Source organism: Fundulus heteroclitus, chromosome 1 (genome assembly GCF_011125445.2).
Source record: "Fundulus heteroclitus isolate FHET01 chromosome 1, MU-UCD_Fhet_4.1, whole genome shotgun sequence".
Classification (NCBI taxonomy): domain Eukaryota; kingdom Metazoa; phylum Chordata; class Actinopteri; order Cyprinodontiformes; family Fundulidae; genus Fundulus; species Fundulus heteroclitus.
In genome coordinates, this window is record NC_046361.1 from 18,480,458 (window position 1) to 18,503,592 (window position 23,135).

At 42.5% G+C, this 23,135-nt stretch overlaps 1 protein-coding gene across 1 annotated transcript; it reads left to right on the top strand.

The window, feature by feature from the left end:
- Window positions 1-6,059: 6,059 nt before the first annotated feature.
- Window positions 6,060-15,732, top strand: slc25a33 (solute carrier family 25 member 33). Its single transcript, XM_012870633.3, has 7 exons — window positions 6,060-6,306; window positions 9,450-9,623; window positions 11,219-11,296; window positions 12,192-12,292; window positions 13,281-13,347; window positions 14,630-14,910; window positions 15,014-15,732. Exons 1-7 carry the CDS (start codon window positions 6,266-6,268, stop codon window positions 15,211-15,213), a joined length of 942 nt encoding a protein of 313 aa, XP_012726087.1. The 5' UTR covers window positions 6,060-6,265; the 3' UTR covers window positions 15,214-15,732.
- Window positions 15,733-23,135: the final 7,403 nt, after the last annotated feature.

The following is a 23,135-nucleotide window of genomic DNA, read 5'->3' on the forward strand; positions in this document are numbered from 1 at the left end:
TACAAGAAGGTGAATATCAAGCACCAGAATATGACTTAATTTAAAGTTACAATAAACATAATTCAAACAAATGTGAGTGGCTCTCTCGCTCCCCGTGATGGCAGGAAAGCAGTCTAACTTCAACATAGTCTCCCTCTGTCTTAAACATTCAATTGACTTGGATGAGCAGCTAAAATGGCGCCGCGTTTAGGCACCAGCGGCTAAATCGCTGACCTGCAGATCTGAAGCAACCAAAAACACACTCCAGCCACACAATGCAGAGACGGTCGGAAAAGTGAATCACTAGATGTCAAACTATCTGTCCACAAATAGCACAGAGCCGTATGACTGTTGGCGAGATGTGAAGCTTGGGTTTAGGGCAGCTGGGAGCTCTGCTTGCCGCCAAAGCAGGTCATGGGCCTTGAAATAAAACTGTTATGTAACTGTACGTGACTTTTCTTTTTTTCCTTTTTTTTTATCTCTGCTGCGTGGCTGATGGGGCTTGTTTGTTTGCAAGCAAACACAGGCACACAGAAGACTGCAGAATGAAAACAAAATGGGACAAGTTGAAACCAGTGAAAGGTTCAAGTTGATTGGAAGTTTTTTTTGTTCAAGTTGAACGAAATGCATCGCATGCTGGTGGAAAAAGTCGTGTATGAACACATTTTTATTTTATTTTTTAATTGAAGGATTAAGCAAAATATGTCCATGTTGTTCAACTACATCTGGATCTTTAATATTGTAATCTGTGAAAAATGTGAGGTGTCAAACAATCACGCAGCTCACCATACTTGATCATCAGCTGTATTACTTTGGTGCATTGATTTGTATCATCGAATCTAACACTTTGCAAAAGTTACCAACAAAAATAAAAAGGTTCGGTAAATGTATTTATTTTTGGCATGTGAAAAAATGCATGGAGTTCAGTGGGTTGTGTACATTAAAAAAAATAAATGAATAAATGCACCCTTTGTTCCAACTACTGAGAGATCCAACATCTCAGCCATAATCTACTCCAGGCTGCTGGACAGGAGGCTCCGGGTGATTAATGAACGTCAGATTCAGGAAGAGCAATGTTGCTTTTATTCGGGCCGCAGAACAATGGATCTGATCTTTACTTGCCGAGGTGCTGAAGGCTCGTCTGGTTGTCCAGTCAGCATGGGGTTTGTGGATCTGGAGATTGCTTACAGGGCGCTGGGCTACCCGGTCCTCAAACCCAAAGTAAGGGTTGCGTCCCCGCCCGGATCACAAAGCTTGTTGACGATTCAGGTTGGACTGCATCAGGACTCCCAGGTCCTGTTTGTTTACTCGACCTCAGGGTCTGATGTTTGCTTTTGCAGATGATGACGTTCTGTTGCCATCTTCAGGCTATGACCTTCACCTTAAACAGGAATGCTTCATGTGGCCGAGTGTGAGGTGACGGAGATGGGGGGGGGGGTTGTTCTCCAGGCTGGAAGTCAGTGACAACCTGAAGCAGTGGAGTAGAGTCTCCAGTTCAGTGGATGGAGCAGAAGATGGCTTGAGAGACTGGGGCCTTGTCTGAAGTAATGCACTGATTTGTTTTGTCTCAGCGAGCCGAGCTCTCTGTCTAGTGGTCCTTCCAACCTTCCCCTGCGGCGGTCATGAGATATGGGGGATGATCCCAGGTGAAATGAGCTTCTTTGCCAGAACAAACCCGGCTCAGCCTTATGTTTCAAGAAGAACTCCGTCATTAGTTGACGGTCTGCTACTCGGCTATGAAAGGAGTCGGGTTTGAGAATTTCATCATGCATCCCAGTAAAGTCAGATCAGCGTCTGGGTTTCCTGTTGGATCCATGACCTGAGCGACGGACGGACAGATCAAAAAATCTGTACCAGCTTTGGAATTTAGTATTAAAGAAAAGAAAAGAGATTTAGCATGTCAGATAAGCACCTGAGTTAGAATACCCCTTCAAGTATTACTGAAGGGGTATTCCAGTCTCACTGTTCCATCACGCCTGTACTGTCCATCTCCGTTTAAATCCTGCATTTGTTCATCTTTTTTTTTTTTTTTTTTTTAACAAAAGGCTCAGGATCAGGAAAAGCAGCGGCATCCAAATTAAATAAATGAATAAAATCAAAAGCTTTCAGAAAGATTTCATAAAGCAGTGCCACAGGGAACTGACTTTAGCGTCAGGACCAAAGGTTTTGATGCATAACTAAAACAAATGCAAGGCTTCAGTTTATCGAAGAGTAAAAGACGCCGCGGCGTGAATGTCTGGTCACTTGGTGAGTGGCGTTTTATACATGTAGCTAATGCCAATCCTGTCAAAGATTTGGCCTAATTTCTGTCCATGCACTGCAAAAATGGACCTAAAAATAAGTGAAACATTCTTAAAGTTAGTGTATTTGTCCTTGATTTGAGCAGGTAAATAAGATTATTTGCCAATGGAATTAGTATTTTGACCCCTAAAATAAGATAATTAGACATCCTGCACTTGAAATAAGATGATGGAGATGAATTGTTCCTATTTTAAGTGCAAAAATCTTATTCCATTGGCAAATCATCTTATTTACCTGCTCAAATCAAGGACAAATACACCCATTTTAAGAACATTTTACTTATTTCAAGTTCCGTTTTTGCAGTGTGCTGGCAGAAACTGCTCATGCTTCTCAAAGCTCAACATGCAAAACATGCATGAAGAAGAAGTCACCTTTCCTGTTCACCTCTGTCACGTCACACGGCCATCTGAGCGCACGTCCCTGGCCTGTCTGATACATTCAGCAGAATTAGAGCTACGTGCCCCCATCGGAGACTCTAACACCAAAGCACAGCAGCTGCTTCTGATGTCGGAGGGGACCATTAACACAAGCTTAAATTGGATCTGCTGGCATGGCTGATTAAAAAGTAAAACCCGATGTCACACAATGAAAGATCCTACCCTGCTGTAGTCCCAATAAAAGAACGAGGAAACTCCAGAGCCGCTTCAGTCAGCAAAGCAAGCGCGTGTTTTCCATGTCAACACCCTGCTGCTGACAGCGGACATCAAAAACATTGTTATAATTTCAACCAGCCCAACATGCTAGTGTGCCTGGTTAGACCAGATGTTTTGGCACAATAACAAAGACATTGCTGTGAGGAACAACAAAGCTGCTATCAAGGTGACTTCATGTCGTTCCTATCAGCGAATATTCTTATAGTTTCAGCAGGGGTTATTTTCTATGTTTGTTTATTTATTTATTTATTTTTTGCAGACATTGTTGATGATGCAAGATTTCATGCACACATCTGCACCCAATATTTTATCATCACGACCTGCGTTCAGATGTGAAACTTGCTGTCATAAAAGAGTGGGGGGTTGTTTTGCTTCTTATCTCCCTGTTTCCAGACTAATTCCAGGTAAACGGTGGAAGATTTCCAGAAGCTGTTATGACAGCAGGAAGTAACAGGAAGAGAAGCATTCGATACAGCATGTACTACACATTGTTGTCCTCGCAGCATAATTTCAAAACATCAGGGCAGGAGAGCTCATTGCTTACAAATTAGCATTTTTGCAGCACCTTCTTATGTTTATCTCACCCCCTGTTCCCCTCGGTGGCGTGATTGGGGGGGTCCATCTCAAGCTTGGGTTCTCTACTAGAGCCCAGGTGGCGGTTCTAGACCAAATTTACCAGGGGGGCCAAGGTGGGGCCAGTGTTTTTTTCACAGGGGCACAGAACAAAATAATTAAACAATAAAATGGGAATATTTAACTGTGTAATAATATGAAGTGAGCCACTTGTGGCTCTGGAACTGCAGGTTTCATAGTCCTGATCTAGCAGTTGAAAACTTTGCCCCCCTGCTCAATACGGCGAAAGCTAAACGTGAAACATCTTAAGTTTTAAATTCTTTTTAGAGTAAAACTGTATAGGCAAAAAATTGTATTGGTCAAAGTGACCAATCAGTTATGGTTTCTTTGCCATTACAAATAATTATGAGAAGTGTATTTAATATCATGTCTTTACAGGGGCGCCACCAGGGGGTGACCAGGGGTGGCCATGGCCCCCCCATGCCATGTTCTGGCCACCCCACATGCCAGTGTAAATTGTAGGCAACCACTCTTCTATCGCGCTTTTATTTGTATCTGCCAGTATCTACTTTTCCCTAGTAACTGTTTTGTTCTCCAATAAGTTAATAAATGTGCACCTTATTCTAAATATAATTACACAATAAAAAGGAATTGTTATTCAACTCAAAATGTTAACTGTACTGTTATTGGTCTATGCACATTAGATCATTAGGAACATTAAAAATCCCCCCAAAAAACATTAAAAACCAAAAGATATTAGTAGACGTTTACTTAAGTCTTTCTGATAGGTTTCTACAGGCAGCTTTACTACAACAGTAGAATAAAATATGGCTTTAGTTTCAGTGCCACCCCAAGAGTTTGAGGGGCCCCATCTGGCCCCCCCTATGAAACATTTCTGGAGGCGCCACAGTGTCTTTAGTACAGGGGCCATAACAGGCGCCAGGACCATTTCTACAGGGGCATGGGCCCCTGTTGGCCCCTGTCTAGAACCGCCCCTGCCAGGGAGTGCTAGGGTTCTGCACAGGATTGTTCCTGTTCCCAAAACTGTGCACTTCTGGGTCTCTGATGTCTCTCCAGGTATCTGTTGGAGCCACTCTCCTCCCTGACCCCTTGGTATTTCTGCGCCCCCCCACATGATCTTAGCTTTGTTATCTTCCACCACCTCGGAAGATGATTCCCACTTCGACCACAGGGTCTCCGGTCCACAGATGTTTCTGTACATCGTACGGGAATCGAACCCAGGGCCACCACGTAGGACTTCATCACCTCTGAACATGCCGCCTCTGCTGTCGCTCCAGATAGAGATTTATATATAACGTCGACCCGGGGTTGGTTTCAGCGCAGAGGCTTTCAACCTGGCATCAGTGGTGGCTGAGGGCACATTAGTGCACGCAGCATGTGAAGGCAGGCCTGCCACCGTCGTCGCTGAGTGAATTCTAATGGAATACACACCTTACATCATAGCTGTTGCGTATAGCAATGTTCTGCGTATACATTAAAGGCAGAACATCGGCAGCACTGTTTGATGACGAAAGAGTCCAAGCTAACTGCAAGACACGCCTGCAAACGTTAAATACATTATATGATTAACGGAGTGCATTGAGATGCTGCTTTTCTCACATTATCGACCCGTTAGATTTGCTTTATTAAACAATAACACTGACAGACGGGGGGCATTATGGGGAGCGGTGAATTGGCTGCAGCGGGACACACAATGAACACTGAGGGCGAAAAGAGCCACAATCCAACTCATAAATAGCATTGCATAACTGAATTGGAAATAAATATACTTATTACATATTTACATGGAAAATTAAACCTGTATTGAATATATCTATATCTATAGAGATATACATAGATATATAGATATATATATACATACATATATATACTACTCAGATGTGCCTCTTCAAAAGTAGTTGGAAGAGGAATAGAATTATGCTGTGAATTTTACGGTATATTTACTGAGTGAATTGAAGCATTTGGTCTTCTACAAGTCAGGAGGGGGGGGGGGGGGGGGGGAAGCTATCATGTGCTGCACTTGTACATCACAGACACCAAAAATAGGATTAGAAAAAACTTCAGATAGTCAAGTCAATGAAATCCTATATCAAGCACTACATGGGTTTATCTTAATTGTCACATGTACTTTTTTTTATCCCTTTAAGAGTGCAGTTCAAAACAGGCATATATATATATATATATATATATATATATATATATATATATATATATATATATATATATATATATATATATTTACTTTTAAATAATGTGTTATTGAGTATTTTGTTTGCTATGCACTCATGCATGCTTTAGCTACCATAAGAGGTAATAATAATAATAATACATATAAGAATATTGCCTGTTTTATTTTATTTTTCTGCTCCTGTTAAAGGTCGGGGGCAGTTCAAAGTCTGGGCCCTGTTATTTCTTTTTTAGCTTTGTTGGTTGCAACACATTTGAAAAAGGCCAAGGAGACCCGGCTTGGAGCACATGTGCCTACGTCAGAACCAACACCCCCGTCCGGCCCTCTGACGTAAATGGGGACGGATCTGTCCCGGTGAGCAGGCAGCCAGCGCGCGGCCGTACCCTGACACATCCAAGAAGCCGGCGCCGGGGTTGGACGCACGGATACAAATGAGCCGCAGCACACCGGTGTCCTGAACCTCTCTGTCTGCTTCCACGCTGTTTCTGCCCGGACTTCAGGAAGAACATGGTGGCCCATTGAAACAAAAGAGGAAAAAAAATAATAAAAGATGAGTCAGAAGGACACTTTGCTGCATCTCTTCGCCGGGGGGTGAGTCAAACATTAAGGTTATCAAGACGTATACACGTGTGCGTATTATTTTTAAAGTCTTATTCTTAAACATGCGATACATTTTTTTTTGTTCCCTACGTGTTTTTAATGCGTTGATGTTAACCCGCAGCTAGCTCGTGTTAGCGCAGCGCGTGCTTTTAAAAGGTTTCCTTTACTCTTTTATCGGGTGACCCGCTAATTATTTATTTACATAAATAGGCGACTAAGGTGTGTGGGGGAAAGCGTTGGACCTTCATTATGTGACTTTTATCAAGGTTGCGGTATACAGTGACCGGCCGGCGAAACGCCTCCATGCCGGAAGTCGGCTAACCTCTCGGCCGCTACGGTTGGCCGAGATGCGTTAGCCGGTTCCTGGAAGAAAGGCGGCTCCGTTTTTAACGCTTCGCCGTCGGTCTGTGGATGAAATGCTCTGAGGCGTTTCATAACGAAGCGGTTTAACGGGACGTCTTGTCTCTCTCTCTCTCCCCCCTCACGGTCGCCATCGTGGCCGCATTTAGCGCGGCTACATTCGCAGCTAGCATTTAGCATCAAGATGTCCTTCACCGTGTTATCTAAGAGTGACGCTTTTTCTGCCAGCAGCAGCGGCGACGGTGCCAACAACCCCTGCTCGTCTTTCAAAGCCACACACATGCACTAAAAAATAATAAAATAAAGTAATATGCACAATAAGCAGCTGCGATAGCATGGTTAAAGTCACTGTTTAAATAAATTGTTGTCATTTTTGCGTTGTTTGTGGCGTTTGTCACCCTTGCAGTCCGGGCTCTCGTTTTGTTAATCATCAAACCAATAACGCTTTCAGTATATTTGGTTTACCATTAAACGGGCCGTGTTGGTTTACTTAATACACAGACAGACTAACATATCAGTTATTAGGAGGACCAAAACCTTTACTTGATGCACAGCTGTGGCTTTAATTGGCTGTTATTATAAAAAGATAAAATAAAACGAAGGGGATCACTTAATTTAAATACTTAAAAAAAGGAAAACTTGAGTACAGATTAGGTTAAGCTTGTTTTTACTCATTTTCACTGCAAAATAAACGTCCATTATGCTGTTCTATGGGATGCCAGAATGCAGTTTTGCACTGCTGGTCAGCTGGCTGAAAGAAGGCCGCTGCACCTTACGGATCGCACATAGCTGTCCTTGTACGTGAACCCGCCCCGAGCCCGAAGACGGCAAGAGTTTCACTCGCCGATACCCTGAAGCTTCCCGGGAAGCGATGGCGCACCAGTTTATTCGCCGTCTGAGAAGAAAATAACAAGAAACAAGCAAAAATATAATTAACGAATATCGTTTCATTGATTGTTGTACTCCAGTTACTGAGAGATAAACTATGCACTCCAGGAAACAACAGGTTTACTAACCCCTGACTAGGAGTAATGCTGTCCATGTCAGCACATACATGGTCACATAAATCATGGCTGCCTGTGGGTGTCCGACGAGCCGGCTAGCAGGTCCAAGCGGGCGGGTAAAGAAGAGGAAGATGATATTTACACTATTCAGGCTTTTTGGTCAAGCAGACAGTAGTGTGGGCTTGGAGATAGCGAAAAAAATATAGCAAAGAAAAACTATTCCTTGTTATAATAGTTTGGGTCGCTAGACAACTTGGCTAGTTAAGGTGTGAGAGCAGCCAAATGGTCTTATTAAGGTAATGTCCTGTTTTAAAACTATAATAGGTGTGCTTTAAGCAGCAGGACTTCAACATGCCAGCCAGAGCTGATGGCTTAACTAGTTAACCATCCAATAGCAGCTCATTATACTATGTTACCCTATAAGGACCAGGACAGTAAAGCAGGATAATATGCCTGGCGCTTAAATGGTTTGATTGAAATCTTCTACCACTGCTTTCTTTTTGCTTAAGCTTCTGTCAGAATGGCAGTAAATGGATGGTGTAGGTGACAATATTATTACTGCAAAAAGCCACGATGCCATCAGAGCTGCAGCATCTTAAACATACCGCAGGAGTCTCGCAGCAGACTAAGCTACTGGATGGGAAGGACACGGACCGATGAGACTATCAAAACGTGTGATTAACCTTGAAGAAGTTGGTTTGAATTCCTTTTGGTTTCTTATCTGAATAATGTTTTGAGTTGATGCCCGGACGTTGTTGTCACGGCTCGACTCTCGAACCGCACAGACGGGGATCTTCTCTTTGGGATCACTAGTCATGGTCGTAACAACTCAACAAACCTCTTTTGTATGTTTTTTTTTTTTTTTGTGGTCAGAATTTTGTCTGGTCCAGGCTGTGGCACTGAGTAATACCAAGGTTTTGTCTCAAAGCTGCTGCTAAGCATTCCCAACGTGGCGATTTTATGGTGAAATGTAATTTTACTAAGATGACAGTGTGACTGTAATTTTCTTGGTGCCCCATGTAGTCATGCAGCTCTGCCCCTCCCCGACCTATTGCCACGAGCTGCTGCTCATGTGGCTGAAAGAAGGCTAAGACACTCTTCCCCTTTAAACAAAAACAGTTTAATTGGTCTGCTTTTGAAAAAAAAAAGGAAAAGGTAGGCCAGTAGATTAACACCTAACGCTGTATTTAGACCGTATGCCTTAAAAGGTTCAATATTCTGTGCAGGGCGCTTAATTACTGCTACTAAATTCTGAAGGAACCGATTGGACGACTAGTAATCGGTGAACAGATAATTGGGTCAGGTGTTACTTTTGCTGAGATATTTGACGTTGTCCTTCAGACATGACACAGCACAGAGGCTTAAATCTAATCTGCTCTGGACTGCTAAACTTGTTGCATGTGAGCTTGCACTGGTCATTAAAGACGTTCTGCTGAGTTCCATTAACCCGGGCAGTAGTCTAGGTGAAAGTACCGCGGCCCTTCCTCAGGAATAAAGCTCCTTTTTAACCCGCAGTTAGGACGTCTGAGTTAAAAAAAAACGTGTCAGTCTGCTTGAATAATCTCTAAAGCGGAGTGAGCAAACTGCCTCTGACCATAATTGTGCACTGCTGCTGGCCTGTAGCTCTTCAGTTGTGTTTGGATGGAAAAAGCAGTCCCCCGTGAAAGCTGACGAGTAACATCCAGCAGCAACAGAAGGCTCTGTGTCTGCACGCTCGTTCTATGTTCATGTCAGACTTTAAGGCTTTAATACTCTCCATTCTTCCCGTAGATGCAGCGGCACCGTGGGAGCCATCGTCACCTGCCCGCTGGAGGTGTTAAAGACGCGGTTGCAGTCGTCGGGCCTCACCCTCCGGCCCGTTTTCCAGGTCCAGCTGGGGACGCTGAATGGCGCCGGGGTTATCAGACCCGGGACGGTGACCCCTGGGCTGCTGCAGGTGCTCCGGTAAGACGTCCCTCTGTGCTGTAGCTGGGCAAACAGAGGAAGCTCACGGTTCCTGTGCTTCCTCTGGACATGTTTTATTTTTCTACCGTTTGGAAATAACTTGTTTGTAAACATGTAAGAAAGAAATATTCCAACTATCAAGTGTTGTTACATGTTTTTAATTCTTGAAAGCACTGACTGAAGTCCGTTGCTTTTTATGCTTTTAAAATCAAAGGCCTTTAATCTGGTCTTACATAAAGTGAGGATTAAGTACACTGTGTCCTGCTCGTGTTTAGTGCCTTCAACCAGTGAGAACTCCCTCTGTCCTTCTCGCATCATGATTTGGCTAAAGCAGATTTCTGCGACGTCTGTGGAAGCGGTCGTCGTTCGTCGTGTCCGCAGGGATTGGCTGGGAAGAAATAGACCCCCCCCCCCCCAGTACGCTGAGAGGGGAAGGAGGGAGGGTGTTAGTTAACCGCGGCGCTGCTGCCGCTGTGTTATATTACACTCAGACAGCGACTAGCTTTGCAAACTGAACCGGTCTAGACCGGCGCCGGCTGCTTCAGTAGGCTGTAAATATTAGAGATAATCTGACAAACAAATCCATCTTTCTGTGGTAGAGTCTAGCCATTTAAATAAACTTATAAAGATCAATCAAGTCAAACATTGATTCATTCTCCATGAAATCCATTTACTTTTTACATACTTAATGTTTTTTCCCAAAAAAATATATAGATTATTTTGTTTTATGTATTTATTAAGCTGTGTCTTAGATGAAAAAAACGGACAAAAGGAATAAATGTATTTAATTCAGCCCTGTACTAAAACCTTGTGGCTGGACATTATGTTGACCAAAAACTAACTAGCCCCCCCCCAATCTGAACCACGTTTTTCTTCCATTTATCTTTCAAATACTGTTTGTTTTATTGATTCAGAAGTTGTCTTTGCATTTACATAATAATTTAAATGTCCAGAGCAAATCAAATTAAATGTGGATTTCTCCTGCAGCCTCTGATGGAGCTCTATACAATTCATTACATTTGTTAAAAGGGCAATAAATATATTTTTTGTCTCTTTTAATTTTTTTAACTTCCATTTATCAGGATAAATAAGAAAACATGTAGAGACAGCACAACATGGAAGGACGAATAAATAGATTTCATGGGAAACATTGAAACATTACTGGATTTCCCCACCGAGGGACAAGAAAGGCCATTTCTGATCTGATCTACTTTTACTGGAAAAGTTGTGGGTTTGTCACCGTCTGAGAAGAGGCGGCAAGTGTCGATGGCAGAAAGGAGGGAGTGGATGAACCCTGCATGATTAACAGAGTCAGAGAAACACTCCTGGACAGTTCCTGGTAGAGCGCAGCAGACTCGCATGGCCCAGACGGCTCACTTCCTCTAAAATGTTAAAACTCCTCTGTGAAGGGAACGTCTGGCGTGACTCTCCAGGCAGGGCACCAAGTTCAGGACAGGGTCCAGTGAACTGAGCTGATGTAACCCTGAGGAGGATTGCAGCAGAGGCTCGTCCCCCTAATGACCACATCAAGTCTTGCAGAACAAATGTGAACTAAAGTTGGTGTATTAAATGTCTCGGCTTTGTCTCTGTTACAGATCGATCCTTGAAAAGGAGGGACCAAGTTCTCTTTTCCGCGGGCTGGGGCCGAATCTTGTGGGCGTTGCCCCGTCAAGGTACAGCAGATTCTTATTTGATGTGTTGTGCTTCTGTGCTCTAAGTGGTTCAATATGGCAGCTGACTAGTGTGGGGGGAAAAAAATCCCACATTCAAACGGTGCAATGCATTCAAAGCAAAAGATGCAGAGTAGATTATCACCCTCTGTGCTTTCTAACTCTAGTCTGGTTGGAGTTTAGCACGCTGCAGCTGCAGGTCAGGCAGAAAAACACTATACTGCTTATTTCTTGAATGGCTGAAACAAAAAAAACACTTGTTTGGTAAACAGGAAGCCGTTGTCACGCGACGGCTTCAGAGTCCCATACGGCCGGTTGTTGTGCGTGCGATGCAGCTGACAGGAGGAGACGCCTGTTTCTCATAAACGCAGAGGCAGACGAGGGTCACAGAATGACACGCGTAGCGCTGAGAACAGGAGGCAATTAATCCAGAGCAAACGTTCTGACAGGAGAACGTACTGTGACGTATCAACTTCACCTTTATTCTATTTTTAGTGTCAACAAACTTCTGTACTTTGGCCCGTTCCCCCCCCCCCCCCCACTGCCGATAACCTCGCTATACCGAATGCTTCTGATTCATTGGCCATTAAATGTTGATTGGACTCTGACACTGAAAAGGGAGTTATGTGTAACTTATAAGTGTTCCCTGTGGTTGAATAATAGCCACAGTGTTATTGTTTGCTGTTATACCAACAGTGATGGTCTGAACCAGAAAGCTGGCATTAGAAAACAGATTCCTCTAGATACCTGCTGACAAAGCCTCATTCTAACCAAGGCTTTTTGTTATGCTTTCAAATAGCTTTACTTTCACATTCTCTCTGAGGGATTAAACAGCACTCTGACCGTAAAACAGCCTCAACTGCCGCTGCTTCCTCTTATCAGAGTCTTTCTCTTTCAGGGCCATTTACTTCGCTGCCTATTCAAAGTCAAAGGAGATGTTCAATGGGCTGTTTGTCCCCAACAGCGGACTGGTCCACATGTCCTCAGCTGGCACTGCAGGTGAGCAGTTTGTGCATTTCTCTCTAGTGTTTCTAATTGTTTTATGAAATGTTTATTTCAGGATCGGGAGAAATCGGCAACCTACACAAATAAGGACACAAACACTGTTCTGTTAAAATAACAATGCTCACATTTATTGTTCCCCACAGGATACAGCAACACAAAACAGCAAGCTCTTCACACACGCAAAGTAGCAAGCGCTTAAAGCAACAAGCTTTCAAACAGGCGTGACGCTCAGCAGATTCTCAGAATCAGCTCTTACCATTGACACGAACTGGGAGCCCTCAGTCCAGGTTAAGATTAGCGTTCGCGCAGCCGGCATCCACACACAAACCCATGGCAGACTCACCGGGCTGAGGGCAGTCTCCTCTTTATATACTTGTAAAGAAAGAGTCAGATGTGGAGCGAGAGTGGCCATTTCTCCCTCCACAACTGCCCTGCTTCCTAAAACATGTTTCCAAAACAGAAACCGTTCACAGCATCTCAGCAGTGTGTGAAGCAAAATAACATTGCAAACTCAGAATATTGTAAATATAAGCAAAAAATAAGGAATACAGCATCAGTCTTTCCCACAACACATTGTCATAGGTTCCCACCACAAGTTAAAACAAGTTATAGCAAAATAACACATGTTGTTAACACGAGCATATATGTTGCTCTTAGTTTATGTGAACTCAAAAACAAGTACCAGCTCTTCCCATAATATACATGAAACAAGTTATATAACTGAGCAGGTTTTCCCATAATACATTGTTAAAGAGCAAAAATAATTATTTAATATATCACTAATAAATAAACATTCGCCAAGCCGCACAGAAACGTTTCACTGCCAAATTAACATAATGATTAATGGTGAGGCAGCTCTTCCCGTAACTTTCTTGCTATACCGGTTTCAAAGAAAGGGTTTTGCAACATTATTGCGGGAAACTTGAATGGCATTCTTATCTTTTGCCTTTAAGGTTAAACTTGTCATGTTCATTGTTCTCAGCTTTTGTTACCAACTCTCTGATGAACCCCATCTGGATGGTGAAGACAAGGATGCAGCTGGAGAAAAAGTATGTTCTGCTCTTCCATTTGGCCTTTTGTTGTGTACGTCTTGGTGGAACACGCCTATTTTAGGGGGGATAGCAGGTGGTAAAGCGTGGCTGACCTTCAGCTGGAGGCATTTGGGGGGCTCTGCAGTGCGTGAGGCGGAGCGTGTGACCTGCGTTTATAAATACGCACCACTGACGCACTGTCCTTCACCCAGGAGGCTATATTTACATTGCCAGGTCACAGAAAACACGTACGTCCTGCTGCACAGGCTAATGATTTGTTGTTTTATTGACAAAAAAATTGGCCCAATCGGGGGTTTGCTCCATAGAATATTATGTGAACAATACAAATCCAGTTTGATTGGTTAATGATTTATAAAAAAAAAAATATAAAAAACATTGAGTTTTCATCCCAACTTTTCCAAAAGACGGTTTAACTAAAATTCAAGCTAAATCCTTATTGGTTAGTGTGAGGTAGAGCATTAACCCAGCCTCTGATTAGAGTTTCAAAGGTTCTGTAATTGGGAGCGACGCTCAGGTTGTTTCGTATTTTTGTATCAAATTTACTTTAAAAATAAAACTTGTCCTGCGGGTAGAGCTACAGTGACCAGCATCAGCCTGAAATAAGTTCTGCCTTTTCCAGGTTTGACCTTTTTTGACTTCTGTATCTTTTTACTCTAAGGACTGTAGCACAAAAAGGAGAAAAACATAAGTTCTTTTTTTGTTTTTCTTTTTTGGTCAAAAAATAAGGTGTGTTAAAGTACAGTGTTGGTTAATGGGTTTACAGACTAAAAACTGAGGAGTTGTTAGTTTTGTTGCATTTCTTAAACTGGAAAAACATAAACAGATTTATGATCAGTGAACGGCACGTAAAACAACGATAAATAAATAAAAGTGGATCTTTAAAGTTAAGGTAACATAGTAGATTGTTTCACGGCGTCGGTAAAGCAACACGTTCTCACACACGTGTGCAGATCGGCCACCTGGGCAGATGTAACAGGGCAGGAAACTGGAAACCAACCGGCAACTTTCAAGGCATTTTCACCATTATAAGACTATAAACCCTCTGTCACCCAAAATAAAGAGTAAAAACATGAAGAGGTGGCGTTATTTCATCCCCTAAACTGTCTAATCTGAGAGCCACTTTTGAAACCCTCCTGCACACTAAACTCACCGATTGCTTGTTTTCCTCAATCCTCGTCCTTTGACTATCGATTAGTTGCTATTTTCTGTGGAAAATGAGACGCATGGAGGCCACGTGTGACCTTTTATCACTAAAGATCCGTTCTGGTTTGACTTTTAGAGCCAGAGGAGAGAAGAAGATGAACGCCCTGCAGTGCGCCCGCTACGTTTACAGAACAGAGGGCATCCGGGGCTTCTACCGCGGCCTGACCGCCTCCTACGCTGGCATCTCCGAAACCATGATCTGCTTCCTCATCTACGAGACGCTGAAGAAGCACCTCGCCAAGAGCCAGTTCGCCTCCCCGAACGGCGACCGCGAGAAAGGAGCGTCCGACTTCCTGCGGCTCATGATGGCGGCGGCTTTTTCAAAGGGCTGCGCGTCCTGCATAGCTTACCCACACGGTAAATGACACGCAGCTGCAGTTCTAACGCATTCCTCATATTTTTATTTTTCCCCTATGTTTGTCTAACTGTTTTATTTTTTTTATACGTTGTGTCTAAACAGAAGTCATCCGGACAAGGCTGCGAGAAGAAGGCAGCAAGTACAAGTACTTCTTCCAGACGGGCAGGTTGATAGCTGTGGAGGAAGGCTACGCAGCTTTTTACAGAGGACTCATTCCACAGCTGATCAGGCAAATCCCCAACACGGCCATTGTCCTGTCCACCTACGAACTCATTGTCCACCTGCTGGGAGAATCCAAGTGACGCTTGAAAGCCGGGACTTTCCTCACCCACGACGGATTCCACACACAAAACACGACGACACGCGGGGCGAGAGACTGAAGGAAAACGTAGCAACGTCGGAGCGTTGAAACTGTAGCATCTTGTTCCGTCATCCAAAGAGTTGTTGTCCACATCGTTTAATTCAGAGCTTGTTAGTTTATCAGCACAGAGCTTCAGTACTGAAACGCGTACCTGTGGAGGGGTCATGTTCCTAGAGGACTAGTGTTAAGTTAACTAAATTATTTTTGTTTTTTGTAATTTTGAAGGTGTACGTTTTTTTTTTTTTTTTTTTTTTTTTGTTCTATCACTGTACCATAACGAATGCTGTGAGCAGCTCGACTCGGTTAGTTGATATCATTCAGGAGAAGCGCTGTTCTTTCTTAGTGGCGGCTAACGCAGGCTACCTTGAGATTTCTGTTTTACAATCTGTTTTGAAGTTGGTGTTTTGAGCTGAAAAGAGATTTATCATATTTTTCCATAAATGCTCAATCTACCGAAGCACCTGTCTGTTTGCTTTGTGAAGAAGTGGTTCATTTTTTATTTATTTTTTGCCCCAAAAAAAGAAACTGGAGGCACAGTTGATCAGAGTATCACTTAACATTTACAGACTTAAGGTTGAGATGGCCTCTGTTGTCTGAGAGTGATCCTAAAGTAAGGTGCTATCTAGAAATGCGGCTGTTCTCCTGCCCTGTGACTCAGTGGGCAGCGGCAGCTTCACATACGGAGGCTATGCTTCACATATTCCTGCGCTGAACCGTTTACTGCCCGGCTTCCCCTGCGGTTTCTGCCGGCGTTCTTCCCGTCCAGCTACAGATGATTAAAGGCCTCCAGCGCCGCAAAATCTGAAAAAAGTTCCTAATTGCTATGAAGTAATTTTTCTTTGTCATTTTTGGTTCACAGCTGTCATAGTTTCATTGTCACGTCGTTGCTCCCCTGAGATGTTTACAGCTGCCTCTCGATAAATTAGAATATCTTGGAAAAGTTGGTTTATTTCCATAATACATTGATTAACCCCCTCCCTCCCCCATTGATTAAACACACTCCTCATTTAATAAAGAAACCAAAACCATGCCCTCATTACATAAATAAAACAATTCTAAAAATCTATTTTTATGCAGTGATGAAATATGATGACACTCCTGGGTCAGAAATCTATGGAGAAAAAATGGACTGGACTGTTGCTCAGTGGTCCAAAGTCCTTTATTTATTTATTTTTTTTTCAGATTAAATTTAAATTTAACATTTGATGTCTCAGAGAGAACCTGTGGACTATTGTCAAGTGGCAGATCACAGCCAGCAAAGCAGGGACGCTGAAGATAACCTGGTGCTGCTCTAACACAGCAGAACCACAGGCGGCTCTCTTCATGCTGCGTTGATAAACTAATTGATCCAAAACAGGACACACTGTTTAGTAGGCTAGCATTCCACATTAAAAACCCACATTTTTATGAATTTGTGTCTTTAATCACTCATAAGCAATAATCATCAGAAGATACAGGGGAAAAAATGCTTGAAATACAAGTGTGAGGCATGACTTTCATTTTTGTCTAATTTATTCATTTACAACAGTGATATTTAATGTTTAGCTGAATCTGATTTTTATTCTAAGGTAAAAGTAAAAAATGTTATGATAAATCGTAAAAGGAGCTGTAACCAACTCCCTGTGTAGGACTGTGACTGGGGAGGTTGATTTGGCAACAGTTAGTCATTGTATAATCAGTCCATTTAGGTCTGACTCCCTGACGCTGCCCAAGGTTATTATGTGAGAGACCAAACAGATCCAAGTTAAACAAGCGGTTCCCACACGGATCAAGGCCTCTCTGGCTATCGTCGGGGCTTTGGGTAGTCGACTACAACAGGGAATTGAAAGGAAATTAAAGAGCGTGTCTTGAGGCATTATTTAGTCACTTGGTGTGTGAAACCCCCATGATGAGTCAGCCATGAATCAGCAGAACACGTCCTCTTCCTTCTGTTTTTGCTCGATTTAGCCACAGTGTCCTCCTCCTGCAGCCGGCTGGAGCCGACCGGGGAGCAAGTGGGAGGACTGCTGCAGGAGGAGTCATGAGGACCCAGGTGGTACTGCCTGTTCCCACGCCAGGAAACGTACACACAGCATGACTCGCATGGATCGGCCTATCAGAGGAGGCTTTCACTGATGCCTCATCAGATATGATTTACTGCACATGATTTTTTTTTAAAGTTATATCAGCTCTCAAACAGAAACTTATGCTAAATAATTAGGTTTCTCAAATATTTGGGAACCTCAAACCTTTAATTTGGAGACATTTTTTCAGCAGGGGAAATATAAAATCCTGCATTAAAAGTAAAATCACACACACATATATGTGTAGACATATATGTAGACATATATATATATATATTTAATTTCTTTTCATTGACTAAGATGTTTATCTAGTAATCGTCCCACAAAACTTTTTCAATTAAAAAAATTTGACCAGACAATTTCATCCATATTTCGCAGAGATTTTGTTTGGGATTAATACTTTTTCTAAAATTTAGCCATATTATTTTTCTATCCATATGTTTGTGTTTTTGTTTGTTTTTTTACAGGTACAATTCAGCTGAAGCATTTTCCCCCTATTTTTATTTTTATTTTTTTTTACTTTTTAAATTGATCAGAGTTTCTAGGAGCTTCTAATCGATGACTTTCTCTGGAGTATAAATACGGCACGGCAAAAATACCCATATCTTTTAGCCACTTGGGTCCTGCTGGATCAGGACCCATCTACAGTTAAATCCAAAATGATAAATAAATGGTAAATAAATATAAAATTATTCATTCCCAGTGATGGTTGGTGATAAAAACAAATATTTTGGGGGGATGCACTAGAGCAGGGGTGTCAAACTCATTTCTATATTGGGCCACTGTGGACTCAAGAAGTCATTAAAAGGGCCGGTTACACCTGTATATATGACACTTTTTATTTCACAATTTCATTCTGTCAGGATGCAGCTTATTGGCTGCATGCTGAGCCTCTCTCCCTCTCTCTTGTTCCTGCGCAGCCTGATCAGTTTCACCTGGCAGGCTGCAATTTACCCACAACTGCTTCCACCTGTTCCCACCGCTTTATCAGACTCACCTCTTTCTGTTCCCGTCGCCGGTCCATAGCGTTCACTCCCGCTCAGTCCCTGCCAGTTTTTCTTGTCAGCTCCGTTCGTACCCGTCAGCCTGAAGACTCCGTTCACCTGGTCATGTTACAGTCAGCCCATAGACTTTCCGACAGTTTTGTTTCCTCCAGTATTCAGCTCAGACGTTCAGACCTCCACCGCTCGGCTCGGACGTTCAGCCCTCCACTGCACGGCTCGGACGTCCTGTGCTCCACTACTCGGCTCTGAGGTTCTGCTCGCCTCTGCTCAGCTCTGATGCTCTGCTCGCCACTGCTCGGCTCTGACGTTCTGCTCGCCTCTACTCGGCTCTGATGATCTGCTCGGCTCTGCTCGGCTCTGATGCTCTGCTCGGCTCCGATGCTCTGCTCGCCTCTGCTCGGCTCTGATGATCTGCTCGCCACTGCTCGACTCTGACGTTCTGCTCGCCTCTGCTCGGCTCTGATGCTCGGCTCCGATGCTCTGCTCGGCTCTGACGTTCTGCTCGCCACTGCTCTGCTCGGCTCTGATGCTCTGCGCTCCACGGCTCTGCTCAAATGTCCTGCTCTCCAGTGCTCGGCTCCAGAGTTCCTCCCGGTCAGTCTCTCCACACTCCTCCTGCCAGCCAGCTTCTACACTCTTCACCTCCGTCCGTTGAAAGACTCTGGTCTCATCCTCCATCTTCCAAACTATTCAATAAAACTCACTCATAAGAACTGACTCTGTGTGTGCGTGCTGTGTCCGGGTTCATCCCAGAAAAATATATCATAACACATTCCAGTTCACATAAAATGCTAAAACTTCACAGTAACATTGAAATTAGCATAGTTGAACAGTTTATTGAACAGTTTATCTGCAAAACTTTGATAAGTTAAAGTTTAAACTCTACTCATTCTGCATCACTTTTTCTCTTTTTGGACATTTCTGGGTTGTTTTAATGTGTTGTGGGAAAACTGACATCTACTGGCAGGATGCCTCTACTTTAAGACATTATATGCCTTTTTTGGCTCTTGAGGGCCAGATAAATTGCCTCAAGGGGCCGGATTTGGCCCGCGGGCCTTGAGTTTGACACCTGTGCACTAGAGGATGGAGATTACCCCACAACAATAAACTCTACTTGGACATAAATCCCTCCACAGTCACTTGATGCCGCTGGATTTTTACACCTTTTTTTTTTTTTTTTTTTTTGCAGTTACTGACAACATAGCCTGTTGACATAACATAATCATTCATGTCCCTGAAGTAGTGACATACAAAGCTGAGTCTGTTGGATCTGCACAGGATTTACGTTCTGTGCAAAATGTTTTTTTAAACATCTTTGCTAAATGTATGCAAAAGTTGGCTCCAGTGAACCATAACATCAGGGATGTTGAGCAGCAATGTTAAATAAAAATACATCATATGAAAGTTAGACTTCTTACATAACAGGTTAGTGAGACAGAGGGATGGGCCTATAATTACACATTTACTAAGGCTGCTTGGACCAGGAGCCTGCCAACAGTCCTGTAGGTGTTTACTCCTCACAACGTTCCAGCTCACTGATGACGGGTCTGAGCAAAACTAAAACTGAAACGACGTCCAGGTCCAAACATGCAGCAGCCGTGAGAAGAGCACGCCCTGTTTTATCTCGCTGATGCATGCCTGATGAGGACACGTTGCTCTGTTTTTTTGTTCATGCTGATTTATATGTTTTATTTATTTCTTTTTTCAGAAAATGTGCAAAAGTATTCCTACCCCTTGAGCTCTTTCACACTATGGCCACACGCTTGAATCCATTTGAATGGGATTTAGTGTGCTCAATGTGGAGGATGATGGTGAAATTAATGAAAAAGATGAATTAATTCCTATATTTTAACCCTTAATTAATTTGCATAACCACCTTTTGCTGCAGCCACAGTCTCTGGATGTACATTCCCACCAGCTCAGCACATCTGGAGGCTGGATAGAGACCTGCGATGTCTGTGATGATGCTGCATATTCTCTAGGATTTAACTCTGGATTTTGACTGGTCCAGTCCAATCCTTAAACAGGTTTTAATGTAAACCACTCCATTGCTGCTGTATTTTTAGAGTCATTGTCCTGCAGGAAGAGGAACCAAATCTTTGCTTTATTCTCTCTGACAGTTTTTTTCTTCCCAGAACTGATCTTTAACCTATGCCTCAGATCACTCCCCTTGAAGAAAAGCATCCCCCTCAGCAAATTGTTGCCAGCATATTTCACAAAGGAGGTTCTTGTGTTCAGCCTTACGTCCAGTGGTAGTTTTCTTTTCTTTTTTTTGGCACAAATAACACTTTGCATGCAGGCCTCACCTGACCAGTGCATTGTATTCCACATGTTCATCGTGTTCCCTACAAAGATAGTGGCGGACTGCATGTGGGACTTCTTATGGCTTTATTTCCACACTGACGTCTTGCTAGTCTTCCATAAAGACCACATTTGCAAAGTGCACAGCAAACAGCTCCTGCAGCGTTACTGTCCGTCATGTTCTTGGCTACTTCTCTGATAGCAGTTTTGTTACTATTTTAATTTTCACATGATGGACTTATTGCTTTTTGAGACTTATTGCTTTAAACTTCTCTACAACTTTCTCCCCAGTCTCTCTGTTGTGTTCATTGGTCTTCATGATTCTGTTTTTTCCTCTCTAATGTTCTTTAAACAGCTTGAAATCACCAGTTAAAGACAAGTTGGCTCTAATTGGGCCTAAATACATTTAAGAGTTGCTGGTCATCACAGACCTGCTCACTCAGTGTTTCCAGGACCAGAACTAAACATGAGGAGGCAGCATTTAGCTTCTGTGCTCCTCAGCTCTGCAACCAACTCCCTAAAAGCCTGAGATGTGCAGAAACCGTTGGCCTTTGACCTTTAGGGGAATACTCCTATTAATAAGTCGTGAATTAAAGGAGCTTTCTCAAAAAGGTCATATATACCTTGATAAAAAAAATTATATCATGCCATTGCTTTTTATTTTTGTTATTTGCGTTTTAAGATCTTTTTCTTTTTATGTGTTCCTTAATTTTTAACTATTGTTCTTTCTAAGTTTTTTTTTTTAATGTGAGTCTCTTGTTTCTGTTAATTTCTTCTCGACCAAGCATTTTACAAACCTTGTGCATGAATACTGCTACGTATATAAATGAACTTCACAGAGCAGCTGTATATTCAATTAACTAGAATATGCATTCTAGGGAGATTTGTCAGACCAAAAGCAACCTTTGAACAACCTTTAACCGGGTATCCTGTCTCAAAAATATTTTTTTAGTGGTCTGATGTTTTACTTTCATCAGCTGTAGGTGGAAAATCATCATAAACAGAAACAAAGGCTGGAAAACATCCATCCGTATGTAACTAATCTATACAATGCATTTCACTAAGTGAATAGAGTTATTCAATTAATTGTGCTTTTTCAATAATATTCTAATTTATTGACATATGTGGACTCTAATTATGAACTAGGTGACTTGATGGCACTTTGTTGCACTGCATTTTATTTAAGGGGTTAAAGTAAAGGGTGCTGAATACAAAATGCATGCCACAGATTTCATGGATCCATTAATATCAAATGCATAATTCTTCTCCAACTTCACATTTATGCACTGCTTTGCGTTTTCAGCATCATGATTTGTGAATGCAGGTTCTGATTTCAGACCCAACGCGTCTAAAAAAGCAGAAATGTACATGAACGACAAGAGACAGGACAAAATGTAAAAATTGAAAGTGGCCATTTGAGTAAGTTTTACAACCAGAACTGATTAAAGAGATTGACTCAGTGTTATTAAACACAAACCTTTAAATCATGCAAACCTTGTCCACAGAGCCCACATCATCAGGTGCAACACAAAGTGCTTTACAGAGGCTAAAAACAGAAAGACAGATCTGAACTCTAGAGGCACACACAATAATCAGATCAGACAAAGAGTTAAATTAACCCAAAATAATTATATTGAAAACAACAGTAAAATTAGAATTAAAAGTGAGAGAAGATCAATCACTGACAGAGGCTGAGGATTAAGACTGCTGAGAGTTTTAAATACTGGTGAGGGTACCTTAAAATCCCTCAGTTCTAGATGTGACAGGAAGCCAACGCTGGGAATTTAAGCTGGGTGTGACGTGAGCTCGCTTTCTGGTCCTCGTCAGCGTTCTTGCAGCTGAGTCCTGCTGTAACGGAGCTAGGAGTTATTTTAGGAAGAGCAGGAAGCAAGGCGTCACAATAATCTCCGACTATCTCTTAATTGGAGTGAACTGGAGAATCGCTGTCTCTCTCTGGGACTGTTCTTCACATGATTAAGCACATGTTAATGTTAGTGAAACTGGTGTTTGCATCAAATATGACGGGGAGGGTTTTGACCTGATCTAAAGGATTCATTACCAGTGTTTGAGAGGGGGGGCGTCTACAACTAAAACTTCAGTTTTGTCCTGATTGACCTGAAGGAAATTATTTTGCGGCCTGCGTTTGCAAAGGGCCTAAGTTATATTTTGGCTTTGTCGAATCATGTATTCTTTAAACATAACTTTAGCTGTTTAATTTCAAGTCATGTATTTAGAATATGTTAACTTGCCCAGCCAGGTTGATGACGTGTTGCACTCTCTCTGTGCTCGTGTGTTTGTCAACGTACAAACACAAATAGAATTCAGCTTGCAGGCAAGTCAAGTTTATTTGTATATCACATTTCAGCAACAAGGCGGTTCAAAGTGCTTTACATCCTGAAAACAGAAAAAGCAAACATATTGAAACGGTCACCTGTTGTGGGAACAGTAACAACCATTGGATTGTATCAGGTGAAAAACATCAATACACATCAGAT